A 19,963-nucleotide genomic window follows, 5' to 3' on the forward strand; every position below is an offset into this window, starting at 1 on the left:
GGTCAAAAGTCACCTCCTCAGAGAGGCCCGCTTGACCTCTCGGTATTAAGTTGCTTCCCTAGATACTGCATTACTCAGTTTCATTCTCTTTACATCATTTAACCCTCTATCTGAAATCATCCTATTTGTTACTAGGGCCTACCGTCTCCCCAGCTAATATAGTAGTTCTATGAGAGCAGTGTCCTTGACGGTCTAGTTCATCACAACACTCTAGGCACTTAGCGAGGGGCACTTAGTGAGGGGCGGGCACAGAGCCGGTGCTTAATAAACATATGCTGAGTCAACAGATGAGTGAAGGCATCTGGGATGGCCAAAGGCTAAACCGACAATGACCCCACACTTATTCCTTTGCTCACTGTCAGTTCGAGGTCCTGGTTCTCATTTCAGATACTGGCACTGCTACTTGGGGATCAGTGGACTGACAGGAGGCCAGGATGGGAATCCGTGCCTGGCAATGACTCAAAACACTGGGATAACAGGACTGCCAAGGAGGGCCTAGGACCCTGTTCCTGGCACACGAAGTTCCCACAAATCTGGTTCCAGCTGACCTTTCTGGCCTTATCACCTGGTCAGTGACACTTCCACACATACTCCTAATGAACAGCCACTTGTATGGGTCTCTTCTGGAGAGCCTATCCCAGCCTGCATAACATAGCTCGCATGGAGCACCAGCCCCTGTCTCCACGGTAAGTCCCAGCACAAAATTCACCTCTTCTGTGAAGTGCTTCTCTTATTCGGCATTTGGCATTTGGCATTTACTGCTGGCTTTCACAAGATCCCTTTTCATGTGGTCTCTGCTAATTCAACTGGAAGTGTTTTGAAGGCAGTATCTCCATGAATAAATCTAGGGAAAAGGTTCTTTTTGAAATAAAGTTGGCTGGGTCCAGAGAGGACTGGGAGAGGGCCAGGCTCCTCTCTGCCCTTTCGGTGAAGGAGATGGAAGAGCCCAGCTATGACACAGTGAGGGAGCCAACAAGTCCTGGACTATCACATGCAGTCTGGGGCAATCGCAAGGTCCTATGTGTGACTGGGTTTTTAAAACACCATAATTTTCAAGAATGTGGGCATAATTCAGTTACCAACCACAAAGAATGACTGAAAGAAAAACTTTGCTCAGTACAAAGGAACTCATGTGGTATCTGCTTCTGTGAACTAAGCTTAGTCCTGGCCCTCATCTTCTTACCTGCACCTTCCTTTCCCTTGACTCCCCTTGTTATCTTATCCTTTTGATCACATGAATTTTCCTAAGTTTTCCTCCAACCCTTTGTAAAACAGAGTGAGGCTCCAATAAAATATGAGTTGGTCTTCTTTTAAATGCTGCAGTGGTGTATGAAGAAGATGTTCCAAACAAGTCATTATAACAATTAAATGGCAAAAAGAATGCATGTGAATCACTGAGTGTAGTGCTTGGCACTTAGCAATCAAAAGTTCATTTGAAAGAACACTCACAATTCTTAGCTTCTCTTTTCTAGGCTGACTCAGTTTTCTCATGTGTAAAATAAAAACATCTTGGGTTTGTTCATTTGTTCAATCATTCATTCCAAAATCATTCACTGAATGTTTACTATCTATAAGGAACAGTTCTAGGTACTAGAAAGAAAACGATGAACAAACCAAACTCCTTATAAGCATGGGGCTTATGCTCTTAGTAGAAGACCAAAAAAAAGTAAACAAAGAAAATTTCAGATAGAGGTTGGTGCTGTGTCGAAAATATAAGAAGGTAAAAGATTAGCGTGATTTAGAAGTATTTAGCTATGCTAGACCAAAGGTCAAAGAGAATCTCTCAGAGGAGGTGACCTGTGAGCTGAGTCAACTGAAAGAACCAGCAAGGCAAACACCAGGGGCAGAGCACCACAAAGAACTTCAGGCAGGGACAAGTGAGCCAGGAACCAGGAACAGCAGGAGGCCGTGTGGCTGGAGTACAGAGAGGGAGGTGGGAGTGAAAAAGGATGGATGGAGACAGCCAGTACCAGATCAGGCAGGCCTTAGAGCCCTTGGTATGGACTCAGTTTTATGCAAAGTAGGTGAGGGATTCTAAGTAAGAATGTGACAAGATCTGAACTCGGTTTTCAAAAGACCAAACTGCCTGCTGTGTTGGGGCAGAACCGATTTATTAAGGCCTATTCTTAGCTCCAAATATCTAATTTTTTCCATCATTCTAGGAGAAGACGGAGGGAGTGGCCCACACTCAGGGAGGGGTGGGAATCCTAGCTTGGAAAATGTCCCCAAGCCACCTGTATTGTTTCTGCCTCCTGTATGGAAGTTTCTGCCAATGACACAGTGCTCTGGAATGTTCCCTGCCCCTCTTCCCCCAACACACACACCCAATCTTCCAGCTACAGAGGCAGAGTTGTACTTTGCATTCCTCCCAGGATTTAGCTCAAATCTAGCCTACAGGAAATGGTCGATAAAGAGCTACTGATTGATTAATGAAGAGAGGGAAGATTCACAGCCATTAGGCAAATATTAATGAGTACTATGAGTACCAGTTTGGCCTCCAGGGATGCAAGGTGATTAAGATGGGTTTCTTGCCTTCACTGAGCTCAGAATACAACAGATAGACCAAAACCACAGACAGCTACAATGCCGGATACAAAAGTAATAGCACCAACATTAACCAGACCCTCTTTCCAGAAGCAGAACACTGTGGGCTCTGGAGCCAGACTGAGGTTCAAATCACTTCACCATTTTTGGACAAATTTCTTAACTTCCCTATACCTCATTTTTCACCTCTGAAAAATGAGAATTATAATAAGATTACCTGCCTCAATGGCATTGTTTTGAGAATTCAATTAACACATACGAAACACTTAAGGGTAAATGCTCTATAAATGTTAGCTATTACTAAAATCACTATAACATCTATGCTAAGTTTAACATGAATGATCTCATTTCATTCTTACAAAAACCCTAGGAGGCAGGTATTACTATCTCCATTTTTCAGGTAGGGGAATTGAGGCTTAGGAAGGGGCTGGAATGTGCCCAAGGTCAAAGAGAAGGTACATGATGGAGCCCAGATGCAGACTCTAGAGGCCGTACTTCCAATAATGAAATGATTGCATTCTCTTCAAAGGCCCCTAGCACAGCACAGTGCCCCAAACACAGTAGAGGACCCACAAAAGGGAGCTTACGGTTATAATTCCATTGTGCCTGGAGATTTTCCAGTAGTAGGTGCTGTGGAGCCTACAGGAAGTGCCTCTTTCACCCTGAAAGGGTCTGAGAAGGGTTCAAAGGAAACTGACTTGGGGCCAACTGCAGGCTATGCTCTGGAGTCCTGGAGGTGTGTGTGGGTGGATGTGTGGGTGTGTGGGTGTGTGTGTGTGTGTGTGTGTGTGTGTGTGTGTGTGTGTTTCAACTCACTGAAGCTTGGGGTCCTAATTTGGAACCCTACCTTCCACCACTAAATCAGACCCAGAAAGGCTCCCAGGTGCCCAGACACCTGCATGGACAGGCAGGCAGGCTCCTCTGGGTTGACTTCTTGTCTGACCCTACACATCTCTCAGTTTCATCACTCAGCCACCAGCCTGGGGCCTCAGGCCTGCACCTGTTGCTGGACCCAGTCCCAGGGGACCCTCCCCCAAAGGGCCATTTCTGACTGACTCCCTGGGGACTTCCTTGATACAGTAACCCCTAGGGTTCCATATGAATGTGGGAAATTTTTCTCACTGAGTAGCAGACAGGGAGTGGGTAGAACAAGGGGTGGTTGTTCTTGCTCTGAATCAGAGGTGAGCGTGGGGTGAGGCCCGCTAGGCCTCCCAGTTTTACATTTAAGTAGCACTGATCCTGACCAGTCAGAGCTCCCACTCAGCGTCTGGCTGAGGTTGGTGAGGCCATCCTGGGGTGAGGAGTTAACTAGTCATTTCTACTTCCCATCTGAGTTATACTCAGAGGTCTGGCCTTGCTGTAATTAGACTGCAGAGGGCAACCAATGGCTGAATCAATGAATAGCCAAACTTCACAGGAAAAAGAGAGGAAAAAGAAAGACCCAGCATTTGGGGAGCTTCCACTCCCCACCGGGCTCTGTGCTGGGGGGTACCTGACATACACTGTTCATCATTTTGAATGTTCATTACCTCGGACACTAAACACTCAGCCACCACATGCTGGGTCCAGAAGTAACTGATGACAGTAAACAAGACACAATTTCCACCCTCAATAAGCTCAGAGCACCTCACTTAGTCTTCCTCCCAACTGAAACGAGTATAATTTCCATTTTCTAGATGTCCAAGGGCTTAGAGAAGTAAAGTAACTTGTCTAAATTCATGAAGCTAGGTAAGTGAGAGGGCTAGGATACTGTTTCCAGTCAAAAAGTGCTTGTTGGTTGAATGAAAGAGTGACACAGTTATGGTCTTGACCTCTGTCAAGGAGCAGCAACAAGACCAAACATTTATAGTCCTCAAAGTGCTTTTTCATCTATCATCTCCTTGGGCCTCTCAGCTAAGCCCACGAGGGAGGCAAGTTGGGTGTTATCTTTCCTCCGCAGATGAGGCAACACACTTACAAGCCATGCAACAAACAAGGAGTGGGGCCATCCTGGAAAACTCCTGAGCGCCCACGGCACCTTGTTTAATCATTCAAATGCATGTCAGGCACCTACTCGGTGTTAGGCATGCTCCTATGCTTTTTGGGTATTCAACTCATTAAGTTTTCCACTCAGTCAACAAATAATGATTGTCTTCTATGTTCCAGGTTCTGTGGCAAAATCTAGGGATAAAGCAGTGAGTAAGGCAGAGATGCCTGCCTTCTTGGAAGCACTCTGCAAAGATGGAAGAATATCTGCCTCATTGCCAAATGGGCATCACCAACACTGGCCAGACCCCCCACTGTGTACGGCATGACTTGGGGCCCTCGCCAAGAAGGTGGGGGACAAGTTAAGAGCTACAATCAGTCCCCAGCTTTAGCTCTTGGTTCAAAGGATACCCACAAAGTCTGTCAGCCTAAAAGTTCGCTCTTGGAGAAGAGCTCCAGTAGTGATCACAGCCTCCTGATCACCTGCGAGGGCAATCTGCTAAGAATAGCTGTAATAGTAGCTGTCGTACTGAGCAATGACATATGCCAGGCTCCATGCTAAGTGCTCCGTGTATCCAACCAGTTACTTTCGTGATCAAAAGAGTCTTTCAAAAAAAAAAAAAATACTACATTATTTTCACCTTTTAAAAGATGAGGAAACTAAGGTTGAGGGAGATTGAGTCATCTGTCCAAGGATAACTATAGAGTAAGTAGGATTCAGCATTGGTTTGTCAAATTTTGTACCTGGCTCCTAGCGGTGATGGAATTTCTCTCAGGGAGACACTGGAAAGGCAAACACCAAGAATACCAAGAGCAGCTGCTTCTCTTGGGAGGGCTGAGGCCTCTAGAGCCCCCAACAGATTCTTAGCCCTTTTATCAGGTCTGAGCATCACAATGAGATGGGAAGGTAATGAGGGAATGGTTAGGTATGCTCAAGCCATCCCTAGGGCAAGAAGAACGCTCCTTCTCTGCTGAACCTCCAGGGAAGAAGTCTCTGACCTCCATCTGCCACCCACCAACCCCCTAGAGAAAGACAGAAGGGGGTGGGGACAGGGGGCAGGGGAGTCTTTCCCCTGGAATGGAGAGGGGTGGGGCACACCAGAGAAGAAGCTTAACTGGCTCTTTCCTCTCTTGGACAAGAGGCCTGGACATGTGCTATGGTGCCCATCCTGTACACACAAGCTCCATGGGGGAATGCCGGGGTACCTTTGGGACTTAAGAAGCCTGAGAGGACAGACTGGCACAGCCCTGAACTGCAAGCTCAGCTAACAATTTCTAAGCATTGTAACTAGGTCATCAGGTTCCTGGAGAAGCCAGCTGTGGCTGGGGGGTGGGGGATGGGAAGGGAAATTTTGCAGCCTACAAAGATCCCTACTTCCCTTCAGGCCCCGCCCTCCCCGAAATCTGCACCTGCTCCCAAGCTGACCCCTCCCCCCAGCGAGGCCCAGCGAGGCCCAGCGAGGCCCAGCTGTCAACGGCTCCCAATGCCCCACCCCTGCCTTCCATGGGCTGGAACCACTGGGGCCTCTTGGGCAGGAGGTACCTTATTGCCACCTGAGCCCTTCAGAAAGGGAGCTGTGGGGCAGGGAAGGAGTGGCCTCTCCTGGGGGGTATTTCTTGTTCCATGAGGGCACCAAGAAAGCTGGGCCCCTTAGAGCCTAGACAGGGTACCTTCCTGGCATTGTTGCCACAGGTGGCAGGAGACAGGTGATGTTTACGCTGCTGAGACCAGAGGTGCCAAAAGGCTTCAATCAAGCCTTTGAATCTGCACCTGGCCCAGAGCCCCAAAATAACAACTAGGGCAGCCTACCTGATCCAGAGGTTGCAGGTGCCTCTGGCTTTTTCCTCCCTGCAGCTCTGCCTGCTGAGCCCTGGCTGACAAGGGAATCTCTCTCCCAGGGACACCTGGAGACAGGGCTGCATCCCTCTGGTGTTGGGCCCATTGGACCCATTTCTCCCATCAGCCCTCCCTATCCTTCTGCCCAGTGGCTTCCACGATCAGTCACCATTCCCTTCTCCCCGACCAGCTTCACTGACAACCTGCACCCTCTTCCGCCAGTCTGCCTCTGCAGTCTTCCAAATGCTTCCTACACATTCCGCCCTCCAGCTCTGTCTGGTCGTTCTGACTTATCAAGGCTATCTTTGCCACATTCTTTTTACCTACTGAGAGCCTTCCTGGTCCACATCTACCTAACAGGTGGTAATGATGCCTAACACTGACTGAGCACACTGTATTCAGGTGCTGTGCCGGGGGGGGGGGGGGGGGCCCTCAGAGGCACTCTCTGACTCATTCAGCAAGTGTTTGCTGAGTGTCTTCCCATGTGCCAGGCACTCTGCTAGAGGCTGGGGATGAAGGAAAAATGAGACAAAACCCCGACACTCTAGGAGCTAAAGCTGTACAAGAGGAGACAGTAAAGACATAAACATAGGTGGCTTCTGGAGGTGTGATTTTGATTTGAGATGTAGATGATAAGACAGCCTTGAGTAGGTCTAGGGGAAGAGGGATCTAGGCCAGCCTGTGAAAAAGAGATTACTACAATCATCTTCATTAAGGAGTGACCATCACCTTCATTTTACAGGTGAGGAAACTGAGGCCTCGGTGTGAACGGCACAAAGCCACACTGCTGAGAAAGCTATTATTCAAGCCTCTAGAGACTTTTCCCCTTCCTGACACTTTCCACTACTGGCACAGAAGAGGGTCTGGGCAGGCAATGCCAGACGAGGGAGAAGGTGCACACTGCTGATGCAGGCTGAGTGTGGAGGCCCCTGGGCCGAGTCACCAATTGAGTTGAGTAGCTGATGGTGGAAGTGGGCCAGTTTGGCAGAGGTCCAGAGCACCAGGGAGTCTGTCCTTTTCCATTTTTTGGAGTCTACACTGCAGATTTGACACAGTTTGCCTAGAGCCATTCACCAAGTATTGTGGTTCTATCTCTACTGCTCTAAAAGAGTTTGCTTCCTTAAGGACAGAGACGTTTCTGTAGCCTAACCTGCATCTAATAATAACAACCCTTCATGTTCATTGAGCAGATCCTGGCTGAGCCCTTGCCCAACCACAGGCCCTCTGCCAAGTACTCAGGGTGAAACAAGCCAGTCTGGGCCTGCAAAGAATCAATGACGTGGTGGCTTGAGGGTAGGCTTTGGCACCAGATATAGCTGAGTGCAAGACCCACTCTGCCTCTTACAAGGGGTGTTACTGTGGACACGTTACAGAGCCTCTTAAAGTGCTGGACTCTCCATCTTCACACCAGAGCAGTTGCGAGTACCAAACAGGATGATTGTGTCAGGAGCATAAACATAGCGCCTGGCACAGAGCAACCACTCAACACCCGGCATCTGTCATTATTACTAAAAAACACTTTTGCATTTCACTTTCTCGTTTGAGCCTTGCCTACTCTGGTAGGCTGATACTATTCTCTTAGATTTGTGGATGAGAATTTAAAGCTGATTTGCCTGGAGTTACGCCACCAGCAAGGAATCAAGGTACGTTTCAAACCTGAGTGCAGAGTTTTAACCATGGGTGTGTAGAAAGTCATCAATACATACTACAGTGAACTTTGCCGGGTGTGTCTGGGAGCTGAGGGGATGGACGTATGATGCAGGAGGCCTGACTCAGATGGCAGAATGACACCAACAGGCCACTGAGGGAGGGGACTCAGTTCCCTCCTCTGCAGTACCCACAGGTCCTAGCACGTATAAAGCATTCATCAGTATGTGCTGATGTAACAGATGAAACTAAACTCTGAGAACAGTTCCAGCAATGAATCCAGCCTCAGGGAAGGCAGGCAACATGGAGAACAGTGGGCTAAAAGCTAGAACACAGATTCTAAGCCATTTACTGTGGGACAAGGCCCCTTGCCTTAGTTTCCTCCCTGAAATGGGACTGAACAAACTCATCTCACTATGAAATGAGGGAGCCAAGAAAGCATCATCATGCACAGAAAAGCAATATCATCGTTCTGCACACGGCCACGGCAGTACAGTGCGGTGAGATCAAGCACCTCAAGTCTGAATCCTACGTCATCTAGCTACTGGCCTGTGAGGCCCCGAGCACCGTCACTTTTCTCTGAGCCTCAGTCTTGTCAACCATCAACTGAAGATACCACCACCTACCTTGTAGAGCTTTTAAGGAAGGCTTAGAGATAAAGAACATGGTGGCGGGGGTGGGGGTGGGGGGGGTGGGAGTAAGACAGACTTGGTTTCAAATTCTGACTCTGCCTCCCACTAAAGGAGTGCCCCCAAATCTCACCATCCTATAATGATGAGGTTGTTGGCCAGTAACACAGAGAAGGTGTGGTGAAAGCACTGTCACAGAAGGAGCTCTGGATAAATGCCAACAACCATTTAGACACTGGTACAGTTGGGGGAGGGGGCACAGTACAGTGTTAAAAAGTGGGAGCTTGGAAGGTACTCTCACAGGCTTGGCCACTTACTAACTGTGCTACCCTGCCTAAGGCACCTAACATCTCTGTACCTCAGTTTCCTCATATGTAAAATGGGGATAATAATAGCAGCAACTTCAGAGTGCTGCTCTGCGAATGGAATACGTTAATACATGTGAAGCATTCTGAACAATGCCTGGCAAAGAATAAGTACTTGATAAATGTGAGGTGCTATTAATAGTAACATTAACAATAATATTAATCACCGAGTGGAATAAGAGGGAGGGGTTGTGTAATCCTGGGACACGAGCATCCCATGGAAGAATTCCAGGGAAGTTCCTGGGCAGCTGTTTGTAGGCAAGTCCTCAGCCTCAGGGGAAAAGACTCTTCTATGGAAAGGCCATGAGGCTGGAGGCTCCTGGGCAAAAATCTCAGTCCTGCTGACCGGGAGGCCAGCCTCTGGGGAGGCAAGTCAGGCTCCTTGGAAGGACACAGTGTTCCCGGCCCGCCTGACAGAGGGAACAAAGGCACGTGTGTGTGGCCAGGGAGGAGGGAGGGGAATGTTTCCCTTTCAAGAGCGGAACAAAGGATCTGAGGCATAGTTGAGTGCGTTCCAATCCCCTCCCAGGCTAGCTCCCATTCCTCAGATGACTGTCCAACAAGGTTTTCGAGCTTCCTCCTGAAAGGTGACCGCTGGAGGGGGTGGCGGGCTACCCTCTGTCGTCAGTCTCCATGAGGCAGGATTTCTATGTGCCAAACCTCTAAGACCTCTTTTAGGAGTCCCAGTCCTGGGCAGGGGTGGGGTGGGGACCCCCGGGGAGCTTGGGGTTCATGGATGACATAAGGCACTGCAAGTGACAGGTTTGATGTCCCTCTAGGGGGAGTCCAAGACAAAACTGCTATTTAGTGTGGAGCCACGAGAGAACTCAGGAGTTCTGAACAACCCCCAAGTGGGGGGGCAAGGGGTGGAAAGGTCTGACAGAACTCAGCGGAAATGCACTTTCTAAATTTTTTCCCCCAATTTTTAAAAACTATCATGGATTTACAATGTTGTGCCAAGTGCGCTTTCTAAATTTTATAGGGATGGTCACAGGCTAGAGAGAGAAGCTAGGTGGAAGAGAAAGGAGCAAAGAAAGTAACCACAAGAGGAACAGGAGGGCATGTGGCTAAAAAAAGGAGGGTTGTGGGAGCCCTTAGGGATATTACTTTCCAGTTTCCACACTCTCGCCAGCGAGAATCCGGCTGCAGGGCTGGGACAGGAAGCAGTCCATGGAAGTCATTGCAATGGCATTTCCTGAAGAGCGAGAGAAAAACCTCTAGTTCCGAGGGGAGCTCTGGAGCCTGCCCCAAAAGCCCTGTAGCTTGGAGCTAGCCTTAAGGCTCCAGCTTGGCCCAAGAGTCTCATTGGGGATGAAACCAATTAGCAGAAGGTCCCAAAGGCAGTTTCTTTCAGCAAAAAACACTATTTACAAAAATCAATATGTAATAAACGGGAAGCCAGATGATGTGACTAAAGGAGTCCAAAGATGCGGCTGCCGTTTGCTGCTGATACTCTCAGTCACTATGCTGAGAGCCTTCTGGACACTCACTGCATCTTTAGAACAAGGCACTGTTATTACAGCCATTTACAAGTTCAAGACAGCAAGTCAGTGGTCAAATCCAGATTTGAAAGCCCTAGCCCTGCACCTTTCCCCTGATGTAACCTTGGGCAAGTCACTTCATCTTTCTCAACCTATTTCCCTCTGCTCACCTCCCTGGGGTTATAATCATCAAAAAGGCAGGGTGGTAATGAAAGCACTTTCCAAGCAGTACAGTGCTACATAAATGTGGAACAGCATTACTGCGGGGCCAGCGACAAGCCACCCTACACAGACACTGGAATTAGTAAATTTTTAGCAGTGAAAGTGTTGCAGCTGCTGACAGGAAAGAGTCATCCTAAAGCATAACTATTGTGACATGTGACATAACGGTAGAATCTCTCACTAGGCCTACGGCCAGTGAGAAGCAGGATTTCTAGATGGTCAACATCAACCCTTCATCTTACGGATGGGGAAACTGGGGCCTGGGGGTAAAGTGACTTGGCCAAGGTGAGACACTGAGCGGAAGCAGATTTGAGAGGAGAACTGGGATTCTAAGACCAGTGCTTGACCAACACAGCAGAGCAGCACTATGGAACTCCTGCCCACCCTGGGGATGTGCCCGGAGCGTGATAAAGGAGTCCGAACAAGGAAGAATAGATGACAAAGAGTCTGTGAATGGGTCTCTGACATCAGTTCTGTGGCAAAGATGGTCAGAATTATGATACCAACCCATGCCAGGCTCTACACATCACCATGACCTTGTGAGGCAGGTAATATTTGCCCCAAGGTTCAGAGAGTTCAAGAGCTTGCCCAAGGTAACAGAGCCAGACATGAGTAAGCTGGGACCTCAACCCAGACATGGTGCAGTTATTCAGAGAAAAATAGTGCTAGACTAGAGGAAGACCACTCACGACGCCACATTTGAAGAGACTGTCCCCGAAGAACCTCTAGCCTTTTTTTTTTGCTTTTTAGGGCCACACCCTTGGCATATGGAGGTTCCCAGGCTAGGGGTCTAATCAGAGCTACAGCTGCTGGCCTACACCATAACCACAGCAACACCAGATCCGAGCCACATCTGCGACCTACACCATATCTCACGGCAACGCCGGATCCTTAACCCACTGAGCAAGGCCAGGGATCGAACCCACAACCTCATGGTTCCTAGTTGGATTCGTTTCTTCTGCGCCACAACGGAACTCCCAAGAACATCTAGCTTATTTAGCTGAGTTTATGATCTCCAAGTGGTTAAAAAACATGGCTTTAAAAGTGGCCAGACTCATTGATGCGTCATGTGCAAGCCTGGTCTTGCTCCCTGATCCCTTTTTACCATTTCTACCTCTGCCTCCTGATCCAAGTCACTATTCTTTCTCACCTGGCAGCTGCACTAGCCTCTTCACTGGGCTCCCAGCTGCCACCTTTGCAGAATTCAGATCATTCCACCCCTGCTCCAAATCTTCTGGCCTCTCTCATTCAATCAAAGCCAAGTCCTCATTGTGGCCTGTAATGCCCTATGTGATCCGCCCCCTGGCTACCTCTCCCCCATCAATCTCAACCACTGTCCCCTCTTACCTCTGCCGCTCTTCTTCTTGCTGTTTCTCCTCCAGCTCCACTGGCCTCCTTGCTCATCCTTGAGCATGCTAAGCATGCTCCCTCCTGAATCCATTCCCTCTGCTTATAACACCCTTTCCACAGGAAAGTTCCTACCTTGTCCACCACCTTAACTTCTTCAGATTTTGGCTCAAATACTACATCTTCATGATGCCTCCCTTAACCCCTCTTTAAAACTGCAGCCCTCTCTCCCTTGCCAGGAATGCCCTACGCCTCAACCTGCTTTATTTCCTTCACTTATATCAGGTGATACTTGTTATCTATGTATGCAACTACATGTTGTCTGTCTCTCCCCTTTACAATGTGAGCTCCACAATACAGAAATTTCATTTAATGCTGTACTGCTAGTGCCTAGGACAGCCTGACACAGAGTAGGAGATCAATTAATACTAGTTGAATCAATGAATGAATGATTAGCTGAAGGGCAATTCCCATTACTATTATTCTGGTTTGATAAATATCTGTTTCTTCAGAAATTGAGTGGGCTTTTCTTTCATTGGCTACCTGCTATGCCTAAGCCCTCTGTTCAGAGCCGATTAAACCAGAATGTACAAGATGTAGACTCCACCCTTAGGAAGCTCCTAAACCTGGCAGGGGTAGAAATGTCTTCTTTATGCTAATTTAAACTCTACCACTGTGATTTACCTTTCATGGAGCCAAGTTCTGCTGGGTCCCATATCAATAAAAAAGGCTTAGTCCCTCTTTCTGCAGACATTTGAAACCAGGGATCATGCTCTCCTGGGTCTTCTCTTCCCCAGGCTAAACAAAAAGACCCAGTGGGATTGTCTGACTCAAACCTGCCAACTGGGAACAGGGAAGACAGACTGTTGGCTGGAGAGACAGAACAGGAGCAGATCCAGGAGCAGAGTGACTCCTTCAAAGAAAAGAGAGGGAGTCCTTGGGGAGGACACCATGGAATTAGGCTGGAGGTTGGGCGTGGAGACAGGGCCCTGCTAATTAAGGTGCTAGGAGATGATGTTTCTGTAGAAGAGCAGCTCACTGGGAATTACCCCTAAATCTATCCCATGCTAAACCCAGACAAAACCGTGGCTGCTGAAAGCAAGCCCCAAGATGGAAGGTGAGGGTGCTGGAAAGCCCAGGGAGGAGGCTCAAGCCCTGGTCTGAGGACAGTACCTACTAGAAAAGGGACAGCTAACAACTGCTGCTTTCTGTAGCCCAAACAAATCTGGTGACTGCCCACACAAAAGCCAAAAACACCCTCTGGGTTCCGCTGGGGCCCCCTGAAAAAATACCTGGGTAATTCTCTACAGAGGCTGAAGGGCTTTGTGGGGTTGCTGGGGAAATTAGTCCTAGGAAGTCCGGAAAACCCTGTGATGGTGATGGAGTTTTAAGGGCAAGTTCAAACATACATCCAGAAGACCTGGGTGTTTTGAGGGGGAGCCCCTGAGACACTTCTATCTCACTTTGGGACCTGAGTGAGATTACTAAAAATTTCCACGTTTGGGGTTTCTAATGGGGTTTCCCCAAGAAAACCGCAGAATTGCCAACAGCTGCTAAGCTCTGCAAACGTCGCTGAGGTGCTTTAGTGAAGCATATGCCACTGCCAAAGAAGCCAGAACAGGCAAGAAAGAACCTACAGAAACTAGAAGACGGCAGAGCCCTGCAACCTGGGAAAGGCCAAATTATGTGTTGTTCTTCCTGCACCCCGCTCCCGCCCCCGTTCACTGCTCTCAACAATGGTGTTTCCATCAAGCTAAGGAGCTTCTGGGGGACAGCAATCCCAAAAGGACCTGGCCCACCTCAGTCCTCATCGCATAACAGTCCACATTCCCACTGGAAAGCTCCAGAAACACTCTGTCCCGAGCATTGTGAGTATCTCAGGGGCTGGCTTTGTTTCTTGAGAAACTCTGGGGGCAAAGTTCAGTTTTCTGAGGCAGGTAGCCCATTCATTAAAAGAGGTGCTTCCACCCTACAATTAAGGCCCAGCAAGAGTCTTTGTTCTAGATCCTTTACTAGAGTCAAGCTATGGCAGGTGGCTATCATTATTTCATTTTACAGGTGAGAGAAATGGTTGGACAAGACAGACAAACAGGTTCAGCATCTTGCCAGGTGACTCCAGGTAGGCGGTGGCGTGGCTAGAAGTGTGGAATTCCAGCCCTTGGAGCCTCACCCACAACTAAGTAGACACACTTGGAGCAGGCCGTCTTCCCCTCTCATGCACAATTCTCATCTACTGGTAGGGCCTGAGAAGGCTTGAACAACTGAAAAATTAACAGGAAGCCCACTCTCACCGGGCAAAACCCTGATACCTACCTGAGTTTTACCAGTGCCAGAATCTACAGAGGCTACACATACTTTTGGCAACCTGCTACTGCCAACGAAGGTGCTGAACCGGGCCAGCATCACAGACTCATATGAGCACCTCCCACAGGCACATTCTGCTTGGCCTAATACATCTCTGGCTCACATTATTACCCCTGATATGGATGGAAAGAGTTTAAGCTTTAGGGTCAGGCCCCACCTAGTTATAAATTCTCACTCAGTCACTTAACTGGCTGAGGAACACCTGGGACAGTCACTTAGCTTCACATGCAAACTGGGAATAAACCCACCTACCTTAGACGGGTTATTGTACGGAACATATGAAGCAGCATGTCATTTCCATGAGGGAAAGTACCATGTCTGGCTTATGGCCAGCACCTAGCACATGCCTGCCTCACAGTACCTGCTCAGTTAACTTTGGTTGCATAAGTAGAAGACCAAACACAATGCCTCGTGAATAAGACGTACTCCATAAAGGCTCACTTCCTTCTCCTTTCCTGTAGGGATGCCTAATTTAGAGCGTTCCCAGGGTGCGATGGCCCCTAACTCCTACACTCGTGGATCCCCCAGCCACAGCCTGCAGGAAGGTGATGAGATGCTACTGCATAGCCAGTCTATAGCTCAAAACAGGATGGTACCTGAGAGAGAAGTGGTACCTTCTGCCCAAAGGATCCCCCGTCAAATGTTCTTTACCTCCTGGCCTGAGGGAGAAGGCGTGCCTGCAGAGAAATGTTCTGACACAACTAGCTTTTTGGCACACATCCCCTCCGTTCACCAAGAGGAAGTAACATATGGTATATTGTCCAACAGACTCTGATAATTCTTGAGCAAAGAGACAGAAGATCTAACAAACCTGCCTGGTGCTGCTGTGTCTAAAATCTCTTTCCACGTGCAACAGTGGGGGACTAGCAATTCTCTCATCCAGGTAGCCCTTTTAGAGGCTGGCTGGCAGGCCAGGAACCTCTCCCACACTGCCTTTTGTTAATAGCTGGCAACGACCCACCTGGTACTAGGACCACTGGCCAAAGACAACAGTCAGGCAGAGTGGGCAAATGGCCCAAGTCTCTACGTGGAGATGCCTCAGAGGGTGTGTCTAACACTGGAATCCTGTCCCTCCTGTAATAAGCTGAACAAATATTTGCCCCCAAAGAGAATCAAAGCAGGAGGGAATAAAAGAGGTCATGGCACAAACCAACAGGAACTATTTAATCATTTATCCCCCCAGAGGGTTCATTTACCAAAAGGCTTCTAGTCCAGTGGGCCTTAGCCAGAGAAAGCCCTCCACCTTTACCCTTCCCAACCCCACCCCAGTCATCTGACCTCTACGGACTTGACCCCTTTGCCTTTTACAAGAACTGGCAGCAGGAAGAGTCGATGAAATTGCAAAGAAATGGGAAATAAGACCGGGGGTGGGGTTCCAGGAGCTCCCTTGCTCAGTGGTAAACTGAAGTGCCTGCCACGCCCTAGGCCCTAGGCCCAGCCTCTGGGTAACTGCATTCTTAACATTCCTGAGTCCGTGGTGCGCGGCCCTTTCCACCTCTGCTCCTCCAATAGATGACTTATTTTCCACTCGATTTCCTGGGTTTTCTGAGGGGACAGAATACCTCACATAAGCCCTCCACCTCCCTAGGCAGGGAGATAAGGAAGGAGCTAGGACTGAGTTCATTGTAGAAGAGCAAAAATTGCCTCCAATGAATCTCTCCCCACTGGCTCACCCTGACTTAGTGATGGGCAAGGGAAGTCTCCTCCCTGGGAAAGGAATGAGGCATGACTATTTCTGGGCCCAGATGGAGAACCTGGGACCAAGAACAACTACTACAGCAAACTGGCTGGTGTCCGTCACTGTGCTCACCTTCGCTCCAGGATTTACGAGACCTGCAGGGCAAGGAGGGCTGGTCACATTTTTTTAAGAGGAAGAAACTGAGGCTCAAGGTAAACTGGCCTGTCCAAGGTCACATGGCTAATTAAGCGACAGGGCTGGGACTCACGCCTGTGTCAGTTTTGTTTCCGAAGTCTGTCACTGAATCTCAATGTCCCACAGAGCCCCACGGACCAGGTTCTTGCCTTGCGGGCAAGAGATCCCAGAGCCCTGGCCCGAAAGCAACAGGCAGCTGGAGCTTCCCAACCGACCCCAGGCAGTGAGGTGCAAAGTCCCTGGGCTTAATGCATGACACTGCAAAGAGCTCCACAAACAGTCCAATCATACCCAAAGTTGCACACTTCAGAGCCAATGAACATAGGGGTGTGGCACAAACACAACTGGCCCACTGGCACAGCTTACACCCTAAAAGTAGACAATCCTCAGCCATCTAAGCCAGTGGGAACTCCCTGCCTGGTCATGCCAACTCTGAAACACAGGGGACTCCATCTGGGGGAGGGAAGCCCAGGACAGGATTGACATCCCAGGGGGAGTAAGACTGAAGGGACTGGTGGGTCACTGATACCGTCTCCTGCAGGTGTTACCCTTAGCGAGGGGAGCCATTACGTCAGGGTCAGGGAAACACCGGACTAACCCGCCACCCGCAAAGGTTTGGGGCCCAATGAACACACAGGCTATGTTTTCCTCTGCAGAGAAATTGGACACAAGTCTGAAAGGGTAGGGTCATGGGGATGACCAGAACGAAGCTGTCTGGTCCTTGCAGAACTAGGTCATCTGTATTTCAGGACAGTTAGCGTCTTGTGCTGCAGTGAGGCCAGTCACATCTCCTTAACAAACAACATCTCCAATAATCACACAGCGCGACAGAAAGAGGTACAGAGGAAAGGCTGTTGGGGATCTGACCTGAGACCAAGGAACAGGGACACCACAAGGGGCGTGGTCCTTACCCAGCCGCCGTTCTCCTGGATCCAAGGCTCTAGGTGGTCATTCAGGTAAGTGGCCATCCAAGTTGCGATCCGACTCACCAATACCTGCATCTCCTTGTCTACGCTCTCCACGCACAGTGCCCCACCGAAGGAGAAAAAGGCCACAATGCGACCCCAGTTCACCCCATCCCGGAAGAGTTCGTTCACTACCTGCTCAAAGCTCTGATACGCTGTCCCTGGGGTGATGTGGAGCTGGGACGTCAGGTCACTGAATGCCCTCCGGTACCTCAGTTCAAACTCATCGCCCGCCTCCCTCAGCGCTTGCTTCACTGCAGCCATGGGGATCACCTCCCGGGCATCCAAGCTGCTGCTGTGGCCAGTGGCTCCATTCACCGCGGGGCTGTCCGCCAGGTGCCAGGATGGGTTGCCATTGATGGCACTAGGGGTTTCCGCTTCTGATTCAGTCCCTTCTGGGGCCTCAGTTCTGTTCTCTTCCACATCAGTAAACTGACTCCAGCTGTATCCTTTCTGGGAAAGCTTGTAGGAGAGAAAGTCAACCACCAGCTCCCGGTTGCTCTGAGACATTTTTATAATAGGGATGGGCTCCACCAGTCCATTGTCCAAAACACCTGCTCACTCACTGAGTCTGGTCTCTGCTTAGTGGTTCTCTTCTGAGATCCAAAGCCAAGATAAGGTTCTGAAGGGAGAGAAAGAGCTTCAGAAAAAAAAAAAAAAAAAAATTAACATGCATGCCATTTACCCTGCAACATCCATTCCCCCTCCAGGTACCAGAATGGGGTCTTTTGTGGCTCTTAGGAAGGTCTGGGTCTGGCTTCCAAGGGACTTCAATAAAGTCAAATTGAAAGCACCAGTGGGCTCTGAATCATCACACCGGCCTTTAAGCCTCAGCCACCCCCTTTTCTCCGAAATGTCTTCCTCGGAAAGTCACCCCCATGGGCAGTCTGTCCCCCACCCCCCACCCCCGCACCACCTACATTCAAATCCGTCTCAGGCGACCGGCAGGCAGGTGCAGCCCCCGGAAGATCTTTTGTATCAGAGGTCGGGAGAGGAGGTGGCAGCCGGGATGCCGGTAACTCAGCCGGCCTCGCGGCGGCTGGCAAAAAAAGCAGCTCCGGCTGGAGGGATCATGCGACCCGGCAGACTGAGAGCCCAGAAGGCGATACAGGAATTACGAAGCTCAGGAACCGGCCCCCTCGCCTGCTTCCTCCTCCATCGCCCAGATCGAGGGCGGCCGCTTCAGCAGCCGCGGCCCGGGAGCCCAGCCCCCTTGCTCTTGCACGCCCCTTGGCTCTCCGCCTCCTACTGGGAGCCAGGAGAACTCTCCCGGAGGTGGCTGGTGTGAGATTTAGTTTTTGTTTTTCTTCTATTTAAGTACCAGCCCAGGGTGAGGTTTACTGAAACCCTAAAGGGACTTCTCAATGGGGCTCAAGGTTTCGATGAGGGACGGAGGGAGGGGGAAACTGCCTCGTATCTGCGGTCTGACTTCGGAAAGGCCATCCCCGGGCCTTTCAGGGAGGCGGAAAGCCGGGGACCCCCCAGAAACGCTGCTGGCTTTCTCTGAATTCCCCAAAGGCCCTGGTCGTGGCGGTGGGGGGCTGCCGGGTCCTCCATTCCCCGCACGGACACAATGGCCGCCGGCGCCCGGCACAAAGACTGGGCGAGGGTGAGGCGCCGGGCCTCTCCTCGGGTCAGGGAGAATGGGCGAGGCCTCCTCGAGGCCCCCCCACAGCTGAAACCACGTTCTCCTGTGGACAGGCCCAGGGTGGCTTCCTCGCGCCCTGGCGAGGGTTTAGAGGCAGGGGTCTGCACCTCTCCCGAGCCCAGGGTGGGTGGGCTGCGGACTCGCGGCTCCCTCCGCGCGCTAGGCCGGGTACCCGCCCGGCCACCGCCCCGTTGCTAGGCAACCGCTCTCCCTCTGGGGCGCCCCCTAGACCTTTCTGGGAGGAGGGGTCTCGCCCCCGGCGGCCCGCCCCAGCGCGGCCAATCAGCGAGCCCAGGTGGCACGGAAGCAGGACGGCGAGGGCTCCCATTGGGCGCAGCGCCTGCCACGCACAGGGGAGGCGGCGCTCTCACCTGCGAGCCCCGCGAGCCATGGGGGGCCACATCCCCCATTCATCGGCCAGGTAGTTTCCAGACGCGACCGCTCTTCGCGGCAGAGTTCTGCGCCGCGGACCTGGGCCGGCCTACCTGGCTGGTGGCTCGCGCTGTCTCTTCCGAACGAGCCGGCCTCAGTTTCCCCTGAAGAGACCGGGGGAACTTGCAACCTCAGTCACTTCCGGTGCCGCGGCAGCGCGCGCGAGCCCGAGACGCAAGGGGAGTGCGCGCCTTTAAGTACTGGCGTCAAGACCTTGGCGAGAGCGCCCCCTTGCGGTAGAGCTGGGGAATCCGGAGACAAAAAAGGATAAACGTTTACATTCACGTTTCCATTCATTCATTCATTTAGCCAGTTTCATCCACTGGTTAGTTTATATGTCGAAAAAGCATCGCGTCGTGGCAAGAATCTTGTGTCTGGGATTCCAACCTTGCTAACTGGGAAAGTTACTCAACCGCTGTGTCTCGATTATCCTTAACCGTACGTAATGTGAGTAAAAACCAATCTCCCTCATTGAGTTACTGTGATTGATTTGAGTTGTTCTTTGTGAAGTCTATGGTACATGCTGCATAATTTCATTTAGCAAATGTTTATTGTTTGGGTTGCTGAAAATGGAGTTAGGAACAAGACACGGCCCATGTTTTCATAGAGGCTTAAACCCTTGAGATGGAGAGAGTAAACAACTA

At 50.3% G+C, this 19,963-nt stretch overlaps 1 protein-coding gene across 12 annotated transcripts in view; it reads right to left on the reverse strand.

The window, feature by feature from the left end:
• BCL2L1 (BCL2 like 1) overlaps window positions 1–19,507 on the reverse strand; it is a 49,660-nt gene extending 30,153 nt beyond the window's left edge. The window contains exons 1-2 of one of the 12 annotated variants that reach the window (XM_021077300.1): window positions 19,373–19,507; window positions 17,375–17,879 (exon numbers count right to left, since the gene is read on the reverse strand). In XM_021077300.1, the coding sequence (XP_020932959.1) occupies window positions 17,375–17,749 (375 nt within the window). In that variant the 5' untranslated portion in view covers window positions 17,750–17,879; window positions 19,373–19,507. 12 annotated transcript variants of the gene reach the window in all.

This window comes from Sus scrofa, chromosome 17 (assembly GCF_000003025.6).
Source record: "Sus scrofa isolate TJ Tabasco breed Duroc chromosome 17, Sscrofa11.1, whole genome shotgun sequence".
Classification (NCBI taxonomy): domain Eukaryota; kingdom Metazoa; phylum Chordata; class Mammalia; order Artiodactyla; family Suidae; genus Sus; species Sus scrofa.